Below are 26748 nucleotides of genomic sequence, written 5' to 3'. Positions count from 1 at the left end.
CAGAGTTTAATGGGCCAGTGCTGCCTTCTTATTTAAAACAGAACATCCCTCTCTCGACCTCCATCACGAGATGGGGGGGCGGGGGAGCGGGAGGGGGGGTGAGAGAATGGGTGAGAGGCTAAATGAGCGGGATAGACAATGTGAGAAGACTGTTTTTACTTTACCATGGCCTCAAAGAGGAAGATTAGCTTCAAAGCAAACAAACAAAACAATAAGGATAAAAAACACATCATTTTCATCACATCACACAACATTTTTATTTTAACGTCCATGTGAGACCCACTTTTTGTGCATTCATTTTGGACCAGACTTCTTATTATTCACTGTTTTTTTTTTTTTAACATGTACCATTTCAGTCCTTTTCCTAAAAGGAAATTTCCCCTTGCTGCTTTGTGTGATAGTTTTATAACGTATCTCTGCTCCGTTAAACAATGGTGGCTTCCCTCCCAGTTGTAATGTTAGATTTTTGTATTGTTACATCTGGGTGTGTGTTTGCTATCGGAGTGACGGCCGCTACCATCACTGGTACTTAGCGTAATAAAAAGACACATAATGTTTGCATTGTGTTTGTGGGCCCCTGCCTTTTCTGGGGGAGAATTCTGGAGGTGTTTGGCTCTTGGGTGCATTTTCTTTCATAGTTTACAGTTTTCTGGTCATTGGTTTTTACTTTCTCTTACGGTGCTTTTCAGCAGGTGTGTGTACAGTGTGAGCAGTCTGTTCGGGTGTCATTCTTCACTTGGAGTCGGCACTGTGATAATGAGTTCATTTGGAAATACACTCTGCGGGCTGTCTGTGTATGTGGGCGCGTGCATGCACATTTGCAGTTTGTATATGTGTGAATATAACTATTGCACACTACATTGTATGTGTGTGTGTGTGTGTGTGTTTTTTTTGCTATGTGTGTGTGAATGTGTCAGATTGCCGCAGGAGACCAATTAGCTGCTGCATCAGTGAGGAGGTGAGCGTACACACACCTGTGTGTGGCCCTATTACACCAGCTCATCACACACTCACATACCAACACACAGACAGCATTGCTCCACTCATAATAACAACATACTGACACTTACAGTACATTGACCATATGGAATAATGACTCCACTGTGCCAAACTGTCAGACGGGAGTCACCAGCATGCGTTATAATCTCAACCAGGTGTTACTAACTTGACCAACTTTTGTGAATTATGGGTCATCTTACCGCTTCTGAATGGTTGTCATTAGTAATATGTACTTTACATCGGAGCGTTGCTTTACTCAAAACTGCATGACTTGTACTGTAGCATACAAGTAGATGCGATCAGAGAGTGATTTAGTCCAAACTTTGAAGTGTCGTGCACTGACGCAATCAGGTGAGAGCGAAAAAGCAGATCACAGCCAATAAAGCAGGCAGGCCTCCTCATGTATAATTCAGATCTTTTATGGCGGGCTATGCACCCATATGGGCATGCTAAAGGAAGACTAAGGCCATTTCCAGCCAGAGAAAAGCCCTTTTAAAAGCTAATCCCTGTGCCAGAGTCCTGCTCCTTTTACTGCTCCTCTTTAATGAATAGGTGTCCAATAAGGCCTTTTATTGTCTTAGCATATGTTGCTTTTATTAGGGGAAAATAATTAGGTTGTGCGGATCACTTCGAAAGTCCTCTCGCAAGATAAAAATGAGATAGTTTCACAGTCGCTGCGCAAGTCCTTCTGACTCCCCGTCGTTTTCCCCTTGGATGCCTTGTGTCCTAGCTCCCTCATCTCCTATCCTTCTTCCTGTACTCCTTCTCCTTGTCCCTCCTCTCATCGTTATGCCTCCCCTCCTCCTCTCCTCCTCTCCCTCCTGTCCTTTGCATTCCCTCCACCTCGTTCCTCACTTCCTCTTCTATTGTTCCCCCCGAACATGTGGGCATTAAATGTATGCAGGGATGTCGCATTGGACGGCACATTTACACACATACACATACACACACACACACACACACACACACACATAACAGATGAACAATCACGGTGTGACAGGAGGCTGTTGATGACTGACACTTGGTTGATCTTATCTGGTGCAGAGGGGGTAAAGGGAGGGCCGCCGAGAAAGAGAGAGAGGAATAGCGCAGGGGGGTTTCTGCAGTGCTTTGTGTTGTGTTCCTGTCACTCCTACATGGTTTTACCCCTCTGCTCCTTTCTCTCTCTGCCTCATCTCCAACTACATCACTCTACTCACTTATTTAGAAAGAAAAAGTGTCATCTGTGATCCAGGACTCCAGGGAAAGAGATCCATTTACTCACCTACTATGACCGTTTACCCATGAGACCTCAGTTACAGCGGCTTTGTGTGCCCAGTCCTCTAGGTTATGGGGCTGAAGGGAAAGGGGGGGGGGGGGGACTGCAGGGGGAATAGGGATCTGGAAAAGAAGGGGCCGAGGAAGGAGCAGGGGGCAAGGCAGACAGACGGAGAGTGATTGAGCCGGCATGATGAAGGGACGGATAGAGAAGCAGGGAGGGAGGAGGCTGGTCCTTCCATCCTGTCCTTAATGCCCCTCAGGGGAGCACGCTGCCTGTAGGTGAGTATTAGCCATCAGCCAGTGGGCTAATGGAGGGTATGAAATAGAGTTTAGTACATACAGATGACCAAGGGTAGACTAATCACTGGGGGGACCCATGATGAGGATAACTGGTCATTCTCTGGGGGTCTCAGCAAGCTCTCAGTCAGAATATGAACATGGACTTACTTTGTGCTGCAGGCTGCTGCTGCTGGGTCTGTGGGAATGAATCATCCGCTCCCCTCAATCACACTGTTTTACTGGATTCATCGTATTATTGTGTTAAAACTGACAAAACGCAGAGTACAGTCTCTTGCTTTTGTCTGGTGTGACCTTTGGCCCACCTCGGTCAGGGTGACAGAGGTCACCACGGAGTCAGAGGGGTGAGTGTCAGGGTGCTTTCTGAAGTGTGCGCTGAGGTGTTTGAGGTGCTAATCTCCTCCGCTCTTGGTTGAGTGGTCAGGCTGAATGGAGGGCCAGCTAGTTTATCTAAGGGGACCGCATTACCCAGGATTCCCTCTACAGCTGGGCCAGGCACGCTCAGCTGAGCTGTCAGCTCGCAGAGGTTACGACGGCTGAGGGCAAAGATTGCTCCACACACACACACACACACACACACACACACACACACACACGCACACACACACACACACACACACACACACACACACACACACACAGAGCGAGAGAGAGAGACAAACTACAGGAATGCATGAGAGAAGTTTATGATTTCAATGATTATTTATTAAATGTAAAATATCTTTAGCACAGATTAAAAATCAGACACCTCCATCTATTTTAAACATCACAGCTTGAAAAAAAACATTCCTGAAACAGAATCACAATCCCTTTGAGTCCCACTTTCAGGATAGCTAGTCCACGAGGCCGGGCAGAGGGCTGAGGCAAAAACCGCACTCCTCCTGATCCCTTTGCTGGGGCTACAAGCCAGGAAATACTTTCCTAATACATGCTGTAGCCTTTTTTTACACTGAATTGTAGAAAAAGCTTTTTTTATTATTATTCATTCAGCAAGTACCTTCAGAATTCAGGTGTTTTTAGCAGTTATAGATCTGATTTTTAAAAAATCTGTAGTTTACATGTCTGTTTTCCTAAAACCGGTCTGTGTCTAAAACAGGGTAAAATCGTTATTTGCAAGAATGTGTTTAGCTTACAGAACACCACAGTGGGTACTTCACATCTCAGGATGTTGCTTGTCTGTGATTGACAGGTTATCAAACTTCAAGCAGTCTAACAAAAGTTATTTATGGTTCTGACCAAAAATGTTTCCCTGGGCTCTGCTGCATATTCAGCGGGCCTTCACATGACAAGCGTGGACATATGCTGTAATGATTTGTGGTTCATGCCAGAAACTGAAACTTCTCACATTGTGTCCCAGGCATAAACAGCTCTGTCCGTTTTTGCCAACATTTAGCACGGCTGCTGAATTGGAGTGCCATCACATAGGTCAGCTGGTGAATGCTCCCCCCCCTCTCCTCTCTGCTCTGCCTCAACCCTCGCTGCTGTACAAATGCCAACTGACAACAACTGACACAGATGGTGAGCAGAAACACAGAAGGACAGGCAAAGGAAGAGAATCACCCACAGGAGTAAGAAAACAGGAAGACTCTACACACACTGTCCAAGAGAGGATATTGCCTGACAACATTATCAACTCATTTATTTTAAACCTTTTTAATTTGAATCTTTTCTCTTTTTTTCTACTTTTTTTTTTAAATAATTATTTTTTTTCAGCACATGCCATATGAGAATTTGGGGATTATAAAAGTACCTGAAAGAATTGCTAGGTTTTCAGCATGCATAGCTGTTTGTATTTACAGGTTTGTTATGTACAGGGATGGGTCAAAAACAGACTGCTCTACAGTACTGGGTTTATTTACATCCAGGTCAGAGGGAGAGGTCAATGTCATAACTACAGATGTGGGGGGTGAGGGGTCACATGCATAGGGTCATAGAAAGCTCATATGGCTGAGTACAACTTGGATGATGAAGACACAGAACAGAACACGGCAAAGTAATATTACTGTTAATTCAACAACATCACATCTCCCCCCACTTCCCCTTTTTGCTTTTGAATACGCTCAATAAGGAGTTTTTAACAACTGATTATTGTGTAACACTATACAAGGACATTTCTATTGCAAGTCCATGAGGTCCTTGGGTAATGAGTCAATACTGACATTGGAAGACTTGGATCTGATCCCAGAGCAGTTCCAGAGCCATGGTAGTGGAGCCCAGGCTAAGTGCATGCTCTTTGCTGCTTATCTGCAGTCAGCTTATTGCAGGGTGTTTTGGATGGATTTCCTCTGTATTTCAGGGTGTTTTATCACCCATGAAAGCAGATGTACAGAAAAATAAGTAAAATCTGCTCTCACTTAATATTGTCCTGCTCCTTTGGTTTGTCATATTGCTGTGATCTTTTTATTTTATTTTTTTTAGCGTAGAGGATAACTTTAGATTTAGGGTCGATCTGGTGGACCTCGTCTGTCTCAATCTTCTCCCCTCCCCCAAATCGCCGTATTAGTAGCAGAGCTGTTGTTCAAGTGAAGTCATTCAAAACAAGTCCGAGTCGAGTCTCATGTCTTCATCTAAGTCTTTCAGATCTCTAGGGTTGTGCTCACTTATGGCACAGCACTACTTATAGAGGATTTAAGAGTTCGGATTTCAAAGCTCAGCTCACACTAAAGAAAAAAAAATGTAAATATAAATGTTGATGCTTATAAGCTAAATTTATGCCAATTTCTCTCTCATGAATTGGCTATACGTACTTGGATCATGTGAGTGGCTTTCTGAACAGGCCACTTGCACAGCAATAGGCAGGGAACAACACACTCATAAATTTGATCACATTGATTATGTATCTGCGCTTAAATAACTACAGCTGGAAAGTCTTTGCAGTAACCAGCAACATGGTAAACTGCTGCATATTGTTATTTATTGGTCTTAGTCTAACAGATGAGTCCATGTCAAGTCTCAAGTCTTTCTTTTTGCAACTTAGGTCCAAGTCTACAGCTCTGGGTAATAGAGAACAACTCTTAAACACTACCCGGATGTTTTTTTGTTTTTTTCCCCCTTGAAACTACTGTACACAAGGTAATGATTCACATTTAGTTGCAGAAGATAGAAAGACACACAGCAAAATCCATCAGTTTGTAGACAGCGAAACTTACAGGCATAATCTACAGTTTCACATGGCATAAAAAATGGCTGTTTCACCAGAGATGTGTATGACGCACACTGGTTCGGTGACATTACCTTTCATGTAGATTGTCCCAGGTGTTTATCTGTTCGTGCTTGTGTGCAGGCGCATGCACATACGCATATGTGTTTGTGTGTAATGTTAAGTGCATCAAGGTTGTTGCGCAAACCCCTTCTTGTTCTTCTCCCCACTACCTCACACACCCCCTCGCCTCCTATCTGCAAACACACATGCGCGCGCACACACACAATGATAGATGGCTGTGGTGGGTGGCTGAGCATGTTAATGCCTAATCTCATCAGCTTTATCTTCTATAGAGGTCGCAAGGTCAAGTGGTGAGGGGGATGAGCTAAACACCAATAAGATAGCACATTGCTGGACAGTCCACATTTGTGCTGTGTCCTCTTACGACTGACTGGACTGCAGCAGCCTGAAAAGACACAGTTCCACAGACTCGTTCTTTTCTAGGAAAAAAGAAAAAAATCAAAAAATGGGAGTATTTTGAAAAAAAAAAAAAAAAAATCTGAAGCTTTCATTATAAATTCAGCCACATAAATCTGGATTATCAACATGAAAGTTTTTTTCTATCAATATTTCAGCTTAAAGCTGGACCAGTGTTTGGTAACTGGACACAAACAAACTGCTCTGAAAGTCAGCCAAGTTCAAGGGGGCGTCAGCGAATCAGTGCCTGCAGCACTGCAATCTTCAGTAGAGTTTAAAAGGCATTTAGCTTTCAGACGAGCTAAATCAGATGCCCTAAGCAAGGGAGATGAGTTAAACTGAGCGCGTGTGAACCTGCAACTCGGAGACACTGCTTGGCATTTGTCTGTCTTTGATATGGCGACATGTGATGTGGATGAAGTTATCGCCTCACTGGCAGGTGAGACAGACAGCGGCACACAGAGAGATGCTGCCTTTTCATCTGCTGTTTACCAGCTCTCTCATCACACTGCACTTCAAACACACTCAATCTGCTGCTGCGACGTTACACACCAGGGCTCCTCCTGGCGGAAGTTTACTTAGAGCTTAGAAGGGGTTGCGTGTGTGTGTTTGTGTGTGTGTTGATGAAGAAAAATATTTCTTGGAATCTGATTTGTGTTTTTTTTTTGTTCCTCGCATTTGCATTTCTGTGCATATTTTTGTACTTGCATGTGAAAGTATAAATGCTTTAGACCTACAGTAGATGGATATTTCCACTTCATGTGTATTGGTCTCACAGCTGCTGTAGGAAGCTGTTCAAACAGTTGGCATGTAATGTGGTGCCATTATGCATGTGTGTATGTTTGTGTGTCTTGCCCGTGTTTGACTACTGTATATACGGAGAGTTGTCTCAGTGTGAGCCAGTGCTCTGTGCTAAACACGAGTCCTCAGTCGTCACATCAGTGTTCCCTCTCACTCTCTCTGCCCCCCCATCTGACTCTCGCTCCCTCTCATTGGGAGATAAAGAGACGAGCCATTTCATGTGGCCGTATAGAAGTCGTCTCCAGCCTCAGAGTTTGCAGGGAAGCTGTCACAGCAGCTTTTAGCCCGAGCTGCAACATGAAAGATCCCTCTTTGAGCAGTTGGGTTATGTGTGTAATTCTCTCTGACGTGTTTATTCTGCTGCAGTTTCAGCTTTCATTTTCAAATGTCACAGAAATCTCTCTCCTCCAAGAATATCCCTACTAATTACTGACTGATGGGGCAGGGTGTATCCAAGAACTTAGCAGGTTGCGCCCAAATGCTGTTTCTCTTTCACAGCGTGTCTCGGCTTTAGACAACATGAAACAGTCATTTCCTGGGCTGACACTTGAGTGATCTTCAGGTTTAAACTCGCCTATAAAATGAGGGAGAGAGGCCTCAGTGAGAGCGAGAGAGAGCTGGAGGGAAAGCCTTGTGGCGTATGTGTGTTTGTGTATTGTGTGTGAAAATATCACTTACTGTAGCTACAACCAACTTCTGATTCAAACACATAGATACAGAATTGTACTTACATAATTTCCAATACTGATTCTCAACTCAACTTTGAGCACCTGGCTGAACCCATATGAACATTATGTGGAAATATACATATTCACAACCATGGCATTAAAACCTGCTCTTTTAGGATTTACATAATAGTCTTGGTTTCCCTGTTGATCCCCCATCCAAACAAGAGCTAAAGTCATTTTCTTGTCCATGTTCTCACTTTTGCCATCGTGAGTCTATACATCTGAAGCATTCACATGGTCCCATATAAGCCAGAGGTCCTGTACACACTGGGTAGAGAAATAAATAAATAAATATATGTATATAAATATATGTACAGTAAGGGGTTATGCTGTTCCCATGGTAAAATGACCCAGTCATCATGGGCTTACAGGGGTGAGTGGAGAGACAGCGCGTGGAGTCTTTTTTTTTTTTTTTTTTCTTTTTCCTGTGGACACACTCTGTCCTGCAGTCTCTCTTTGTGTGTGTGTGTGTGTGTGTGTGTGTGTGTGTGTGTGTCTGCATGTCTCACAGAGGACATAGCGATGTGGTCGTGATGTAGTGTTTGCTGTTTGTCCTCTCTCTGTTTCTCTGGACAGGACACGTCCTCATGTCTTTGTGTCAGTAGCTGAGTTCTTCGTCATCTGTCTCCTAGTGCAGTGCCGATGCCGTCTCCATGTCTCAGTCTCAGGATCCGCCCGCTGAATTCGAATCTCCTTCTGTGTGTTTCTCTCTGTCCGCAGCAACAAGGGGCGGCCACCACGGTGTACTGCGCCGTTGCCCCGGAGCTGGAGGGCTTAGGAGGCATGTACTTCAACAACTGTTTCCGCTGCCTGCCGTCCAACCAGGCCCAGGACCAGAGCAGCGCCGCCAGTCTGTGGGAGCTGAGCGAACGGCTGGTTGCTGAGAGGTCAGCAGGCATACAGGCCCTCTGACGGACGAAGGAGCAGGAGGAGGAGGAGGAGGAGGAGGAGGAGGAGGAGGAAGGGGACTAGCCAAACAGGAGTCAGAGTTGGAGGATGGCGGGTCCAGTTGGGTATAAACTGAATAAAAGATCACTGTACTCTGACTGCACTGTACAAGAGAGCTGCCAAACCACAGAAGTCCATGTGGATGTGTCACGTCACTGTGGGGGACTAAAACACACTACATGTACACCGTACAGGGAGGGGTTTCATATACACTCAATTGATAAAATACAAATAAAAGTCTGAGTTGTTGTGTTGCGCTCTGCTGTGGTAGTTTACAGTGGGGGGGGGGGTGGGTGGGGGACAGGAGCAGATTTGGGACAAATTCAGGGATCTCTTAAAAGTTTGTTCGTCTCTGTAGCTTTTTATAACTCTGTCACGTTGTCTCTATTCCACGACTGTAGTCTATTTAAAAGTGTAACGTAAGTGAGAGTAAAAAAAAAAAGCAAAAAAAAAGCAAATGACCTGTTGTTAACAAGACAGGGTTACCTAATAAGCATACACGTATAGCATATGCATCTGATTCCAGCAATAGTGCACTATTATGGCAAATATTGTGTCTTCCCAATTAATGTCTGTATATTCAGTTTCCTCTTGTCTAGCTCTACGTGGATGTCGATGCTTCCTATTGAGATACAGAGCGTGTTGGCTAATCATTGTGCTAAATCTTTTTTGGGGGGCACAAGAAATAAGGAATAATGGGCATGTGACATTTATGGATATATAAACACACTAGAGGTATGATTCTTATGACTATATACATTATTCTGCAATAGTTTTACTTCTTATCAATGTCCCTGTTTGCTTACTGTACAATATTTACAAAATCCTGATTTGTGGGCATGTGCTAAAGGGGTGTGGACATCATATTTTTTCTCTGTTTGCTCTTTGACTCAACCTAAGTATTAATAATCTATACTCTGGTAAGTCTTAATTACAATTTGGAGGTATTTATGGGATGATCGGTGTCCATTTGAATACCAAATACAGATGGTGGAGAATCTTATTTCCAGAGCAATGGTCTTTAATTTCTGTGTTTCTTCCCTTGTGGTTTGACTAAAAAAATGTGAGTGATTTCAGTCTCTTGTTTTTTTTTTGTCATTGTTTATATCATTGTTGTTTTAATAATTGAACTCTGGCTTTGGGTTTTCTGCGGATTGGTTGCCCTGAAGCCGCTGTTGGGACGCTGTTGAGACATTGTGCTTTATGGCAGTCTGGGTGCCGTAGGTTGCTCTTGAAACAGCAGCATTCCAGTGTCATGATATCTGTGAAAACAAAAACAAAAGAAGAGAGAAAGACAAGATTTAATAAAAAAAAAAGTGTGTTTTACAGTAAAAAAAAAAAAGTGTGCAAAATCATTTTAACCACAGAAAAGTGAAAAGTCCATTCATTTGCAGGCCATTAGGGGGAGGTATTTGTGTTTGGTATGGTATGGAGAGGACAGGCATCTCCACATCCACTTTGTTTGATTGTCAGTGTAATTAACAGCATTTTACTCTTTGCTTTGCTCATGTGTCTGTGTCAGTCACAGCAGAACGTATCATCCAGGCTCTGTGTGCAGCTGGACAGACCAAGCAGTCGACCCTAAAGACGACCTGCACTCTCACACATGGACCATCAGCTGCCTTGAGGAATCACTCCTCCTATTAAAAAAGCAGCAGGATGACTCACAAACACAGTTGCACCAGAATTCATGATTCCTTTTTTTGACCTCTTTTTTTTCACCTTATACCATCTTTCTCTTTAAAGTCCTTCTCTTTTTTTCTGTCTTTTCTTCCTGTGCGCACACACTCACACATGCAGTCAAGAAACATGCCGTGCCTTTACACAGCTGTGGTCTGCACAGAAACTGATACTGGTGTCGTGCCCTCTTATAATCTGTACTGTACCCAGAGCACAGGTGTCTTATCGCTTTCCTTTCACAGCACAGGACATACCTGGAACAGCGACACACACACACACACACACGGCAAGAGAAGTCAGTGTCTCACATTTACACAGCAAGGAATCAAGTGAGAAAGCAAGAATTTTTTTCTTTTATAGAACTGCAGAATGTCTCTTTCCTCTGGATTAATACACCAGTAATAAAAATGATGACTAAGATCTGTCCGCAAATGACTATTAGTCTGCTGGTTAATCAGTGAGAATGCATATTTTCACCACGTGTGTGTTTTAAGTCCTCAGGTTCCTGAGCCTTGACACGAGTCTGTAGCTCTAGTGTCTCTCTGCTTCAGCTTTGAACAGATGCATTTCCTAGTAAGTGTTTAACATGTCACCTGTTCACTTTCCCTCTGTCTATCTCGCTCATTCTCCTGTCCCCCAACACACACTCACACACCGATGGCAGCAACGGTGCCATGCAAGGCGCTGGTTTGGGAGGAACTCCTGGTTCAGCGCCCTTGCCCAAGGACACTTCAACATTTGGACAGGAGGAGCCAAGGATCGAACCCACCCACCCTGCAGACAGGGGACATCCTGCTCTGTCTCCTGCTCTGTCTCCTCTGCTGCAAATTTCCTTCCTTATCTTTTCTCCAAACTTTGATGTGACACCTGCACTGTGTGTGAAATTTAATTTCATTCAAAGTGATTCTGCAGCAGATAATCTGTTAAAATAGTCAGAGTTTATATTCTTGCAACATACACTTCAAGTAATGATACTCTATGTCTGGACATCTGAAAGTAGGAATAAAATACAACTGTTTGTGACCATAGTGAAAACTGATGATAATAACAGAGGCTGCACAAACTAGTTTTCATTTGAAGAGATCTTTCCTCAAAGTCAAACTGTTGCCTGCCCACTGCACACGTCGTCAGTACCATTTCAACCAGGATCCATACACCAAAATCCACACATAGGTGAATTCTGAGCCCATCGATGACGACTCTGTAAAAGTGGAGCTGTAGAAAACAGACGGAGCGTTTGAGGAAGTCTTCGATTGGAGGGGCGGACTCAAGACACAAAGGAGAATCTCCAGGAGAACAACAAACAACCAGACGTCTGTGTGGCTGGACACTGCAGTGGCAGATCCATGAGTGTGTGTGCCTGAGTGAGGAGGGAGGGTCCTGCCTGGCTTTCATACAAAGTCCTATTGATCAGGCTGTATCGGAATAATCTGATAGCTAATCAATAAGCTACACTTCCTCTCAGCGAGCGGGGCGGAGAGTGAAGCACCGCTCTCACAGGAGGAGGACCTTGATCCTTTGACCCAACAGTCTAAGGCCCTCAAAAGCTCGCACACACTTTCTTCTTCTGCCTCTCATCAGGTCTCGGTCTCTTTATCTCCCTCTTATAATAACAGAACAAGACAATATAATAACTGAAAGCCGGTGTAAACCAAATAACCAAGATACATTAGAGTGCTATTTTAATTAGTTGGATTTATAGTTGATTTTCTCCCTTCACTGAGTTTATTTCAATTTGGGCAGTAATTGTTTACGACTGACCATTTCATTTTCCATTATTGTTTTTATTTCTTCTTGTGATTAATTTCACCTCTCAAAGAATAATTATGAGAGGATTGATTTGATTATGCCTTTGTTCTGCTCCTATTGGCTCCATTGACTGAGGGAATGCCATGTTGCCATTTCGAGCGGATATATTTAATGATCACAATCAATGTTAAAGCTCTCTCTAGACTCAACTAACTCAATAAATATCTGCCAGGAGGAAATTTACCATCTAACTACAGCAGGCAATAAAGTCTTGCTTCCTGTTCCCCTCCCTCTTCCCTGCTCTTGTTCCATCTCCCTCTTTTTGAGGATGACATTGTGATTAAAACTGTTGATCAATTTTCATTAAGTACCACTGTAGAATCGATGAAAATATTATTTCCTTTCAATAACTGCACATGTGCTCTGCTTGCAGACCGCTTTTTTCTTCTTTTTCTTTTCGGACAGAGCCTAAGATTATATATTTTTCAATAACTGTGAGCAGACGAAAAATTAGCTGATCCTTCCCCCAGACGCATCTGTTCTAAATTAGTACATTTTAATAAAAAAAAAAACTTGCTTGTCAAAAATAAAATCTCTTTTTTATATGTTTTATTATAAAAATCTAATTTAATTCACTTACAGGATGACAAGACCAATATAGCTTATGTGTATGTGTGCATGATGGTGTGTGTGTGTGTGTGGGTGTGTGTCAGGTAAAGATGTAAACAGTGAGGTTGCCCCATCTCACTGTGCCGGATGTACGTCTGTAACGAACCAGTAGCACTAAAATAGACATCCCTCACTGTTTGGCACGCTATTAAAACAACACGCTGCTCAGAAACACACAGCGAATAAGGTGTGGATGGCAGGAAGTGAAGCTTTTTAAATGGTTTTCTCTGCATATGATGATAGTTTTGTATGATGAAGATACTGGAGTTGTTGGCACATGCAACAAAGTATTTGTTTCTCCCCACTTCAGTCTTTTGCTTGCTCTTTTATTTAAAAAAAAAAAATCTTAGAAGCAGCATTGATAACATTTGGATCCAGATAGCTGTGATTCACTGAGCCTGTTCACTATCAAATGCACTTATTTCCCCCTGTAGATCTGCTTGTGCAATCTATAACTTTCTCTGTTTTTATTGAAGTCTCAACACGGCACCTTTGAGGAAATCCTTCCAGCCCCAAATCCCCAGCGTGTCCTCACCGCTAGACAGCATGACCTTGTAAACCCTGAGTTATTTTACTCACCCATTGTGTGAAGATAGAAAGAAAAGAGAGGGAGAGGGAGGGAGAGAGGAGGAGTGGAGGGATGGGGGGTAGAGAGAAAAAAAAGGAGCTCCTGCCTGTCACAGCTTTCAAACACAAAGAAAAATGGGCACTTGGGCTGAAGTACAATTATTAGCCCCTGTCCACAGATTCATCACACTATAGAGAGGGAGGGAGGGGAGAGATAGAGGGAGGAGCGGAGCAAGAGGTGGGGTGGAGGAAGGTAGAAAACGAGCTGTATAGGTGTGAGCGGAGCCGTACACAAGATGGAGAGACAATGAGGAGAAAACACAGAGGAAAAAAGAAAATAGGGCTGTTAAAGTGCGAGGGAAAACCGAGAGCAAGCCAGGCGGAGTGCGAGGTGAAGCATGGACAGCCACGGCAGAGTCGGGAGAGAAAAGCGGAGGAGGGAGGTTTAGGGAAATAAAAGAGTGAGGAAAAAGAGAAAGAGCAAGGCAGAGGTAAAGGAAGGTAAAATGAAATAAGAGGATTTGTCAGGCCAGTGGTTGGTGGCAGTAATAAAGCCTGCTAATCTGAGGGAGAACGCTTGGCTGCTCACACACTGACTCTCTTGACGCCCCACTTTACCACCGGGCCAAGCCAAGGTCACACACACACACACACACACATGTGATCATGCCAGTCCAAACACACACACACATGTGAGTTCATGCATGTTCTCAGTCTGTCCCACCTCTCCAGTGTGTATTTTGTGTGCGCTTTCGACTCGAGCTTCCTCCCCTCCAGGTTCTGACCTCAGTGCTCTGAACACACACCTCATTTTCTCCCTCACCTTTTTCCCCCCACGTCTCTCGTTGTCTTGTTAGGCATCATCTCTACCGAAACCCACCGCCCCCCACTGCCCCTACTACCGCGAGCCATGTTGATTTTGAAATCTCATTTTTCTCAGTTTCTTAACTGGCTCTGCTGTGAGAATCAATACCTATCAAAACCATTACATAAATACATCTGTCACAAGCAGATAGTGAAGTAGGGATGTAACGTGTCTGGTTAGGCCACCATGGGGTGAAAGGAGATATGTCTGTATGTGTGTGTATGTGTGTGTGTGTGTGTGTGTGTTCTTAGAGGACAGCCAGTGTCGTTTTGTGTGACCAGGTGTGTCGGGCGGAGAGAGAGGTTGTTATTGAGCTGTGGTAAATGACGCATAACCTGGTGCACCACTTACTTAGCCCCGGACCCCTGCTCTCTGTGTCTCTTTTTTTTTGTCAGTTGCTGTGTGTGTGTTTGTGTGTGTGTGTGTGTGTGTGTGTGTGTGTGGTCTGTATTATTTCTTGAAGACAACAAGTTTTCCTGGCCAATAGCCAGGTGGTGGTCTGGGCATGGTTGAAAATGTTCGGTTTCAGCAAAGGAAGACAAACTTCTCAAATGTTAAATTCAAACTAAACTTTGGCGGATGTAAAAAGAAAGACGCTCTCATAAATAGTCAAAAATTATTGAATTTTAGTTAATGAATGATTAGATATTTGATTACCAGTTTTCTCCTGTCTCTCCTATTTAGAGCAGAAGTTTGTATTTTATAAAAACTAGAATTACCGTCTCTGTCCAGACTTACTGTATAACAGTTTTGAAGAAATTTAATAAAAGGCGTTAAGTGTATTTCATTATTATTTGCAAATGAATTGTTGCGTTACCAAAGGCATGATCTGTGAGGTCACGGTGACCTTGACCTTGGACCACTATCAGCTCATCATTTACGTTTGTGCCAAATCTGAAGAAAGCCGAGTTCATGAGAGTAACTAAAAACACAAATACCTCTGATCTCGGCTGTTGTCAACACATAGGCGAAAGAAGAAAAAAAAGTATTGTATGAGTGTTTTTCACTTTTTCTTGGACCACTTTCTTGTTTGATTATTTTCCCCTCATCATCTTTTAGTGTCCTCATTGGCATTTTCACGCATCACTGTGCTGACAGCAGACTCAAGCTGTGATTGACTGTGTGATGCAGATTTACATGTCATGCTGAAATAGCACAATAACCTGCACATGGATAATCACCTCATTGAGAAACGCTCCGGCCTCTCTCCACTCACAATTACTATTGTGTATTTGATCATATAACCACTCTCCAACAATGCACTTAATGGGCTTATTGGCAGCCGACCAGAACCTGCTTGTAAATAAGCCTGATGGTGTTTGATTCTAATAAATTAGGCTCATATATGCAAACACGGTAAAATCATAACAATATCCAAATGTGTGTAGGCAGAGGAGGGGTGGTGACAGGCGGAGATTTATGCTGCTACCAATTGGCCGGCCTCATCACTCACTCAGCTATCTTCAACTTTTTTTATTTGTTTAATTTCCAAATGTGATTGCTCCACCACTCCTGCTCGCGCTGATAAATGCAAAGGATCATGGGTAGAGGAGGCCAAGATTAATACGCATAATTTTTCAACTGGACCAATCCAGAAAAAGAAAAGAAAGGAATGTGCTAAGAGCGCTGAGGAGGAATAAAAGCTCATGCCTGTCGGGACATGACGTAACTGAACATTACAGCGGTACATTTTCTCTCTGTCTCTCTCCCTGATTGGGGCTGTTTAGGTGAAAAACCTTTTAACCGTATAAAACACTGAGCCAAAATACACAGCAGTGGAGAAACGCAATGACCTCATAGCTTCATCTCTGTCATTTATTTACCTGCATAATGTGAGTTCCCACTATCTTTTCGGTGAGATACACCTCCCCTGTGGCTACTGAAGGTTACACACACACACACATATGGTGTCGTTAAAGTCTAATAGAAATATATTCATTCTCACTTTGATTCAACCTCTTGGACAATGAGAGGCACCTACAGTACTGAAAGAGTTACGCAAACAGTAAAACATAAAATTTGCACCAGATGTAAAAAATTAGAGGCAATAAATCATGTTAAACAGCAATAAATTTAATTAGCGATAAACAAATTTAGGATTAAGTAAATGGGGTAAAAGTCTGATTAACCCTAAGCCACACCTGCCAATATTGCCTGTCACCATAACAACTTGATTTATAAGACGATTCACTGTTTTTTTTTATGAAGCATCACTGAGAAAGTCTGCTTTGTGTGTGTGTGTGTGTGTGTGTGTGTGTGTGTGTGCTATAAATGGAAGGCAGAAGAGTCACCTCTCAAAAACACACTCGCATACCTACGAGATTAATTACAAGTACCGTGAATCACTGTGCAATTAATTAACTCATCCTTAGTAATGAGTGTGCGTGTATGTGTGTGTGTGAGGAGAGAGAGTCTGTGTGTGAACTGTGCGTACTGTGTGTCACACAGACAGCCCCTCCATCTCTCCACCTCTCGCCCTGTCCCCTCTCTAATTGCTTCCCTCTCTATTAAAATGCAGTCTGCTGTGACATCACTCAACCCTCTGTTAGAGCAGGCCAGGGCACTGAACAAACCACACACACACACACACACACACACACACGTGCAGTTTATTTTACAGAGTGGATTGTGTGGATTTTAGGGAGGATTTGAGAAGCTGAGAGAAAACAGGAGAGATTCTGTCTCGTCCAGAGTGAGACAGGAGTCAGACTGGGCTGAGTCAGAGTTGAAGCAGCAGCAGCAGTCGACAGAGAGCTGAGCTTAAAGAGTTGAGGTCCCACAGGAAACTACGGTGGCCCTAATGATGCATCAAATCTGTTGTGCCACAGCCAGAAAGCCACAGCTTTCATATCTGATGTCTCCCTGCTTGTGTGTACTGTGTGTGAGTGTGTGTGTAGGTGTGCATGCGCAACCGGAAGCTAATGGAAACACTGACGATACAAAAAGCTTTATTTAATTTTTTTTTTTTTTTTTGGATGGCTGGATAAAGATGAAATTAATTATACTTACAAAATGAGTGATCGACGTTTCAGTTTAATATTTCCAGTTTTTATTTTTAGATGCAACAATGTGAGACAGTTTGAAAGAAAGAACATCACTTTTATGGTTGTATTTATTATGGTCTTTGTGATGTTATATACAGTATATTATTGCTGTAAAACTTAAATGCAGCTGGTGTAGGAGATGGTTAACGCCTATACTTGGTCCAGCTGTGCACTAGGTTTATATCACCCCAAAAAACTCACTAAGTCCCCTTATAAGAAACTGTTTGTGCCAATTTATTTTAAAAGAGCTTCGGATGATGGAGAGGCTCAGACCAGTCAGTCAGTGATTATGCAGGGCTCCTTATTAATGTGGAAATACAAAATGAAGTGAGGCAGAAGCTGATTTAACCTTGTTCTCCTCTGTTACCAGTGTGTATGTTGTTTGGCAGGTAGCGTATTCTCTGTATGGAGTGAATACAAACCACTGTACATATATACACATACAGTAATAGTGTATGTCGGTCAAATACAAAAATGCATCAATGGAGGTGGTTTTTATTCACTGTTAGATCCTCATTTGGATTCATCCAAATCAGAGGTGAAAAACATGACAATAAACCTGCAGCCAAACGTCCCTTCCCCACTCTCTTTCTCTCATTCTCTCTCTCTCAGAGCTAATCTGATTGGTGCATAAATCATGCTGACATCAGCATGGGTGGAAGTTGGCCTACTCCTACACACACCCACACCCACACCCACACACATACAGAGCAGCAGCGTGCACCACAGTGATCATGAGGACAGTGGATAACAGATCTCTCTTTTATCATTCCCTGACTTTCCCTGACATTTAAAAAGCCATTAACACCACTGAGATTCACCCTCGTGTACATTTCATATGGAAGCACCGCCTAACACACACACGCGTGCTCCTTTCGTACAGACACACACACACATGCGTTCTTGCCACTCACTCACAGGGTTTCTACACCCCCATGTGTGTGGGAATGATCTCAGTGATAACACAAAGCCCAAATGACACAGACAGAGCAGTGAATTATACCTTAATAAGCTTTTCACACCTCCTTTTCTGTAAGATTAAAGCAAAGAGATCCAGCCCACTGCTGCTGTATTTTAACAGTGGTAAGACACAGCTAGTGATACGTTTATTGATCCCTCGTTGAAATCAGCGAGGTTTGGGTGGACATTGATATCCTGATGAGAATGCAGTCCCTCCCCCCTCTGACCCCCCCCACCCTCCACCACCCACCCCGGCTTGGTGACAAATGGACAGTAAGTGGCTGTTGTCTTGGAGTGACTGCCTTTGTGAATGGTAATTATCCACCAATTCAGCCATATATAAATGGGTATACTGTAAACACTAACAGCATAATAGTATTTACTGCTGAGCACTGTATTAATTTATGGCCCATTATTGTAAAGCCCATCGTTACAATGTGAAGGAGCATTTATTGTAATCAGAGGACTGATACACTGAAACACTGCTAATGTATGTAATGTACTCACGCAGTCTGCCTGACAAAACCGTACAGTAGCTAATGCAGTGAATGACATACGGCCTGACTCTCTGTTGTTAGCATTTATTAGCAGTGAGACGAAGCCTGAGAGTGAAACAGCAATCGACTAATTATACTCCATTGTGTCTGCGTGGAAAACAAGAAGCCAACATGCTCCGCAGTGATACAATGGTCACCCCACCATTTAATCTGCAGGATGTTAACATGAAACTGAACCTAAGTGTTGCGGCTCGACGGCTGCCTGCAGTATGAGTCATGACTAGCAGTGATATACAGCAGATACAGATATTGAGCTCAGTTATTTAAATGCATGTTATTGTAATTCTGTAGATGGTAGAGGCACTTTTGGTGATTATGGATCGGACCTTTTTAAACTGCTCTCAAAATGTCTCTAAATCTTGCAGCACCGTGGGGCAAACAGAGACGTTTAGAAGACAGGCGCCGTGTTTGCATTTGGAAAGTCAGGACAGAGAGAGGAGAGACAAAGTCATAGAGGGCTTTAAGGGAAGGTTGACTCTTGGTTAAGGATGTGGGGGTCATGGGAGATATATAACCAGCATATTCAAAGATAAAAGGAGGAAAATTACATGAGAGAAGAGATGGGAGATGAGGCATCTAATGCCAAGGACAGAGGGGAAAATACTGGACAGGTTTGATTTCTGTAAAACACTCATAGAGGAATGTTTGTAATTCTGTGTTGGAAACAACAGCTGAACTCTGGCTTAATACTGAGTGAAATAGAGAAATAGGGGGAAATGGTGGTGGAGGAATGGATGTAAACAAAGAAAGTCCCATTCTCTCCATCATCTCCTATGAAGGTCTGCTCAGCTGAAGATATGGCACTGACAGTTTCACTGGCTCTTAGTCGCACTTTTAATGCTGCGGGCCAAACAGCTTGCGACTCCAGATAGTAGGTGTACTTACTCACATCTGTTTTCATCAAGTGTGAGAAAGTTTGGCATTAATTCACATCTCTGTTATTAGAGTTTCCACTTGCACTGATACGCGGCTGTGTTTTATCTTTCCTCATGAACATAATGAGCTCAAAGACTGAAGATGCTGCCCCCCAGAGTGATGCGCTGTTTGTCATTCCTTCTCCGCTCAACTTCTGTTTTGTCTATCATCCTCCTCTGTGCATCATTTTGTATTCGGTGCACTGTTTTACTGTAGTGTCTGGTCTCTGTTGTGCTTTGTTGCAGAGGAGTGTAATGCACTGGGTCTCACCCCGTGTCCATCACTCTGCCTGCTGTAAGTCAGGCAGGCAGCCAGACAACCTCCCACCAGAGATAAATAGATGAATGGTGGGATTTGGAGGAGATGCACAACAAGAGGTGGGGAGGCACTGCTATGACTCAAAGCACTGGAGCTGCGTCCAAAGTGGATTCGAAAATTGTTTAGAGGAGGGAAGAGAGACAGAAGCTGAGAAAGAAGAGGGGAAACAGAGAAAGAGAGGTGAAGTGTTACAAAGATATAATCATGAATGGCTATGAGGGAGGAGTGAGCGAGTAGGTGAGAGATGGAAAGAGACCCACTGAGTTATGTGAGAGAGTGAGTGAGTGAGATTGTGAGAAAGGAGAGAGAGAGAGAGACAGAGAGAGAGAGAATGGCGAGACAGACAGGATGAGTTATAGACCCAGAGAGGGAGAGAGAGCTTTCACACATGGAGACAGCCTGGTGATTTAAGGCTAAAGGACACTGAGACAAGCTCTGCTGCGAAAGGTGATAGACCTAAAGAGTAGTAACAGATCCACTGCAACAGTGCAGCAAAGACTGTGAGAGCACTGGAGCATCTGTGCCTCCTCCCTTATCTTATCTACGCAACCATTCATGCACCGCGAGTTATGAAGACAAGAGCATCGGGAGAGCACTTCACTGTGTGAAAGAGACACTTTCAAACGAAAGCAGTAAGCACATGTTTATCTCCTGTATCAGAATGAAATGATAAAACATGCATATGGTGAAAGAAAACAAATGAACCACTAAGAACAACCAGCCCTTCAGAATATACAAGACAGGCAATTTAGTTTCTGCCTAAAACACATATGACCAAGTTATTCTTCAGATTAGTATGACATTTAGGCACAGCGTTAATGACCAGGAATGATCAAGGTCATAGTTAAAAGAGAAACAGCTTGCTAGTTTTGTAATGCACTTCAAAGTTTCAGGACTTGCAAGAGAACAAAAATTAATACATAAAGTCCAGCTTCAGAAATCACAGATTCAACTATGCGTACAATGCCATTTATGATGTCTGTTATTAGAACAGCTCTGGTAAACTTGAAAACTGAACTACTCCTACAGTAACTATTTTGTTAACCAAGACAGTCCAACCTGAGATAACTCTGGTGACATACAGTACTGTATTTGGAGTTGCTTTTTAGACTCTAGAGCCACACGAGACAGAGTAAAGCTCTAGCTCCTAAAGCTCTTTCTTGACTGATGAGTGTAAACTTTGTTTTTAGGGTGCACCCTTTAAATTTGGGGAAAGATCCCCATGTTGCCTATGGCATGTGAACTGCAAGGTACGTACGTTGTATATCTGCTGTACCTGTTCACTGCAATGTTTACCAAGCATTTAAAACAATGACTGATGCTTTTTCTTATTTTTCTGGCAAGGTCAGCCCCACAACTACAGCTGGAGAACAGAGCTCATACTCAGTCAGTTTGTAAGAAGACGGCACTTTAATCGCCGCAGGTATTTGTATGGCAACACGGTCCTGTCCATATTTGGGCAGTGTGAGGCGGTCACTAATCCATCTGACCTTCTGGCTCATTTGCATGCGCTGCCGCCCCCACCCCTCCCACCCTGACTGAGAGATGCCATGACCTTTATTAGCTAATTAAGAAACATAACAGAAATAAACCTGACAGAATGGGAATGGACATGCGTGTGCACACACACACACACACACACAATCACACACTCTCAGGGTGGTTGCCGACAGAATGAGGATGGGGAGACAAAGCAGCAGACAGGGGGCAGACTGGAAAAAAGACCGAGTGCAGAGAAATTTGGCATTCATCAAATGGAAACAACCGCAGCTAACACGTCCACATACAGCTGTGTGCAAATTCACTATTTCGGCCTTTTAGAAGTGTTACCACACATGCACTCACACACACACACACACACACACACACACACACACACACATCTTAATCGTTACATTTGCCAGCAGGCATTCAAGCATTATAGTATTATAGAAGTAGTTTCTCTTAATCACATACTGAGCTCCTTTAAATCTCTGTGTGCTGGAATAAGAGAAGTAAATCTCTCTGTCTCTGCTGTCTGCTGCCACTTAAGTGTAGTCGGCCTCTTGTTCTCTCCTCCCTCTCCCACTAAGGACTCATAATAAGATGCTAGACCCCTCAGGCTATAGGAGGAGGTGTGTGTGTGTGAGAGAGAGAGTGTGTGTGTGTTCCCTCACACCACAGACAGACGGCAGCAAGACAAACTAGAGTGTGTGAAAACAAACAAATACAAAAATCCAGGGTGCACACAAAATAATTGTAGACAAATACGTATATATACTCATTTGCATTTACAAGTGCATAACACCTATGCACATTCACATGTATGCACAGATCAGACACACACAAATGCACACTGACTCACAAATTGTGGGTGTTATCTCCCACACCTTTCCATCATTCACTGTGTGTTAATCTGAGTCGTAATCTGCAGAGTGGGCAGATTATCATCTGACAAGCACCATTTTGAGGAACGTAGAATTACGCAATCAGCTCCCCTCCTACAGTATATCACAGGGCTGAACATACAATGGAAACACACACACACACGCACATGCACACAGTAACTCTTTCTTTCTTTCTTAAATTGTCTCTCCATCATTTTTATAATGTGCATTTTCACAAAATCACACAATTTACTAAACTTGTCTTGACCTCTATTGTGATCCTCAGATACAGGGACTGGAAAGAGAACTAGAAAAAAATTAAATCCTAAATTAAAACTTTAATTTCAAAACACCTGCCCTCTGTTTCTATGACACCTTCAAGGAAAATGAGCGAGGCGAATGAAGGAAGGTGAGAGACTGTATGATCTGTTTATTGAGAGAAATTGAAAGACATGAATGAACAAGTGGAAAAAAAGAGACAGACTGAAAGCTGTGACTGCTCAGTGCTATAGCGTGTCAGTCTGTCTCTGTCACCATGACAGGTCGGCAACATGGGGGAACTGCGAGCAGCTCGGCCCACACTGCTGCACACAGAGGCTTCACACACTGACAGACAGAGCCAAGGGCTGTCCTGTCCACAGCACATCACAGTCTGTGGTGAAGCCCTATAGTCTGAGAGCCTGTCTCACTCAAAGCAGCCCACCCTCCTGTCTCCTTCACCTGTGTGTACACAGAAAACATTTCACTGCAAAATGAGTGTGACAAGCTGCACCAGCTCCAAACAATTGGAAAATGAAGGCTGAGAAACTAAAAAATGAAACTGAAACTCCTTGAATTAGATTTTTGTCAACTGCTAGGCAGGACACCAGAGACGTCTGTACGTCTGTAACTGACTGACTCCTGTTACACTTTGTTTTCCAGCGTCACAAAAAGGAGGGGCTTGTACACTGTTACTTCAGTTTTCCCTCTGGAAGCATAATCGTATTATTATTATCACTATTTTAAGTTCTATTCATATTTGACGCCTACCAGTTATAGGCCGACTGTATTGAGTTACCATTTCATTATAAAGCTTTTTTTGTTTCCAGTGCCTTCTAGTAGCGTGTAGATGAGGTGTGATGGGAAAGTTTTCAGTGATTGTGTAACTGTGGGGAGTTTACAGACATCGAAGGAGTGGAAAACGATGTAGAGGAAGCTCAGGGAGAGGCCGGAGGTGACAAAAGGTAAACTGTGTGTTTTTTGTTCAGTCAAGTTTATTAGGATTATTTTGTGTGTTTATGCTAAGAGCCATGATATTTTTTTCCACATGCAGCTGTATGATTCACAGGTGTTACCAATAACATCACTGATTAGATCTGAAGCCCATTAGAGCTAATTAGTAGCACCTGTGATTTTCACCTGCACCGTCAGAGTCTAAATGTCTGCTGTGGAAAAAAAACATGTAAATCTAATCCATTTGAGAATGATAAAGAAATCTCGCATAATAATAAAATCAGATTTCCTGTCAAGCTTTTAAAAGGAAGCAGTTGAGAAAATGATGAAGATGCACTGAACTTCATTTATCCCTGGCAAGAGTGGTTCATTGCTGTGGCACATGCACCATAAAATGTATGGTGCATTGGTTGTACTTTTGATACAGTGTATGGCTGATACATATTCTGTCTCTCCCTCAGTGTCCCCATGTGTCCGTCTGTGTGGGCTTCCTCTGGCTCGCTGTTTGTTTGTATTTGCCACTCTGCCTCTGTGGTGTGATGGCTGAGCCTGTGATTTCTTTCTTTTTTCTTTTTTTTATCCTCCCAACATTCCAGTAAATACCCAGACAAAACGCAACGCATTTCGAGGAGCCTCAGGCCAGGGCAATCAATCAGGGAGAAAACAACACAGAGATCAGGCTGTTTCTGCTCCATAAAACAGCCTTCAGAACAACAGCAGCCATTCAATGTCTGGGATGTAGAATTAATACTCTTGCTTTCTCTTGCTGCATTTTCCCCCTACCATCCTCCCTCTCAATCACTATATCAAAAACTGTCACAAATCCTGCGGTGAGAGCTGTAAACAGTATTTGTGACAGAGCGGCTTCTTTACAGTATAATTTACCCAGCGGGTTGTCGACACAACCAGTTGAGCGCTCCCTCAGAAATCTTGGTTGGTCGGATGAAAGGCAATGAATCTGTAACGACTCCAAACCAAGACCGGAGCTTGAATCCTGAACCTCTGTAACCCAATGAAAGTCAGCAGAGTGTTTTCTTTACTTACAGGCTATAGGATCAGGGATAATGTTGTATAAATATTTGATGGTTTCCTAGCAGGGTCTTATATGGCTGAGAGAGTGCAGCATTAAGTGTGATGATCAAGGAGAACTTCAAGGCATGCTTTCACACACGCCAACACAGAAACAGCACTGCAAGCATGCAATCAGGTATGGCTAACATATACATTAACGACGGTGCACAAACAAACACATGTGCGCACGCACGCGCACACACACACACACATGCAGCATATTCCGTTTTGTGTGTCTGTCTCTCTGCATTGCATTGGGTTTCACTTTCTGCATGTGCTTGGTTTACAAATGTTGATCATGTCTCGCTGAGCTTGCAGTGAAAAGGCAGATTCTTTACATCTTTGAGACCTCTGCCACTCTCACACAGCAACTTATTATGCTTTTGATGGAAACTGTGGAAAAGCTTTGACTTGCCCGAAGGGGCTACAAACATCAAGGCCAGTGTGAAGTTTTGTTAATGTGCTCTACAAGACAAGAAAAGCATTTTCGCTCCCGCTCCAACTTTGTTAAAATTGGTTATTAAAAAGATTGTTAAGTATTTCCTCTAAGATATAAAGAGAATAGCGCTGCCAAAGAGAGTGTGTTAAATTACTGAGCTGTTATGGCTGCCCCCACTAAAAGAAAGTATCCAAATTTTTCTCCATCCAGCAAGTGTGAAATGTCAGCTGTTGTATAATCTTACAGCGATCAAATCTACAAGGAGCAGAGAGACAAAGAGTGTTTTTCTCCTTCAGAGGCATATGCAGATGGCAGCTGATGTATGATATTAACCTTTGCTATTATAACTCCTGTCTATACCCCCCCACCCCTCTCTCACACACATGGCATACTAAACATATTGATCTACCCATAGCGAGTCAGCCCTGTCGTTCCTCACCCTCTCGGAGGGTGTTGTTAGGAAATGATGCAAAATTGTCACATATTTTATTGAGAAAGTCACGATGTGTGCTACTACAAGTGTGTGATAACTATTCCTGAGCATCCCAAAGTAAGTAAACCTGCCACACGTGCAGTGCTCTTCACACAAATTAATTTGATAAATGTGTCAGTCCTCGAGCATTTTCTTCGGTTTGGATTGCTTGTCAGTGGCAACGTTTGTTAGACAAATGGCCTCCTCGGTTTTAATATCGCTCCTCTCTTTGTCTACTGAATTGTCAGTTTTAGCAAGGAGGGGGGAAAAAAGAGCAGAGGGAGGATGAGAGAGGAGGCAAAGTATAAAAACAAATTGGCGCAGAGGGATGAGAGTGAGATATCAAAAGAGTGGATGGTGAGGGATGAATGAAATAGAGTATCAGACATGCTGTGGTCTCTGAGGTCAGGGTCTATATCACTCTGCTTCTGAAACAACAACCACCACAACAAACACCAGGGAGCCAACCAATCTAGGCTACTGCATTGTTCACTATCTGCTGAAGAAAACAGCTCGCTCTCTGTCTTACTCTCCCTCTCTCTCTTTCTTACACACACACACACACACAAAATCACTTCTCACTGTTCATATCTGGAGAGAGAGAGAATAGAGCGTGTTCCTTATTGTCCCCTTAGTGGTGATGTGGGGGTGTGTGTTAGGGCTTGATTGTTACTGGTTTACATAAGGGTATTAAACTCTAGCATAGCCCTATCTATCTGAGCCAGGCAGATATATTTGTGTTGTGGCTCCTTTATGCATTTGTTATTTCCAAAGAGGATTGGGATGCACCAGTGGAAGAGAGGATAGATAGCCTGCTGATATTACCCTCTTCCTCTCCCTCGCTTCCTCCTTTTTCCTCTAAAAACCAAACTTGTGTGTTTGTGAGTGTGTATATGAGTGATTAGCGTTTTGTGTGTGTGTGTATGTGTGTGTGTGTTTGCGTTTTGCCTCCGGAAACAAAAGCGGGTAATTAATTAAAGAGAAGTGCACTTTGGCGCCATTGTCCTGTTCAACAACTCTAACAGTGCTCAGCAAAACAGCATTCAGTGATATTACTCTTAATAATAGCTGTTCTTTCAATCTGAAATGGTCTGAAATTGGGGATGTATTAGCCAACATTGTGTAGATGCATTTAGCTAAACCATCATAATATGTGGAGTCTATTTATGACTTAAAGAACATACTGTAGGAGTATATAGCAAATGGGGAAAT

At 43.0% G+C, this 26748-nt stretch overlaps 2 protein-coding genes across 5 annotated transcripts in view; one reads left to right on the top strand and one right to left on the bottom strand.

The window, feature by feature from the left end:
• wwox (WW domain containing oxidoreductase) overlaps nucleotides 1–9110 on the top strand; it is a 125397-nt gene extending 116287 nt beyond the window's left edge. Inside the window, exons 9-10 of one of the 3 annotated variants that reach the window (XR_015036005.1) lie at nucleotides 3950–4124; nucleotides 8425–8565. Coding sequence is in view for 2 of the 3 variants with exons in the window: in XM_085779459.1 (XP_085635585.1) it covers nucleotides 8425–8616 (192 nt within the window). In the remaining variant the exon portion in view is untranslated. Of the gene's footprint in view, nucleotides 1–3949; nucleotides 7003–8424 lie in introns of those variants that run through there. The other 2 variants (XM_085779459.1, XM_085779460.1) reach the window with 2 other exon arrangements.
• Nucleotides 9111–9733: 623 nt separating this feature from the next.
• Nucleotides 9734–26748, bottom strand: part of LOC146985961 (transcription factor Maf-like) — a 41798-nt gene continuing 24783 nt past the window's right edge. The window contains exon 3 of one of the 2 annotated variants that reach the window (XM_085779461.1): nucleotides 9734–9914. The gene's annotated coding sequence lies outside the window, so the exon portion shown is untranslated. Of the gene's footprint in view, nucleotides 9915–22759; nucleotides 23063–26748 lie in introns of those variants that run through there. The other variant, XM_085779462.1, reaches the window with a different exon arrangement.

Source organism: Trachurus japonicus, chromosome 6, assembly GCF_045865225.1.
Source record: "Trachurus japonicus isolate A0001 chromosome 6, Traja_1.0".
NCBI classification, from domain to species: Eukaryota; Metazoa; Chordata; class Actinopteri; order Carangiformes; family Carangidae; genus Trachurus; species Trachurus japonicus.
Note: the sequence above shows the minus strand (reverse complement) of the source record. Positions and strands in the feature narration are given on the sequence as shown.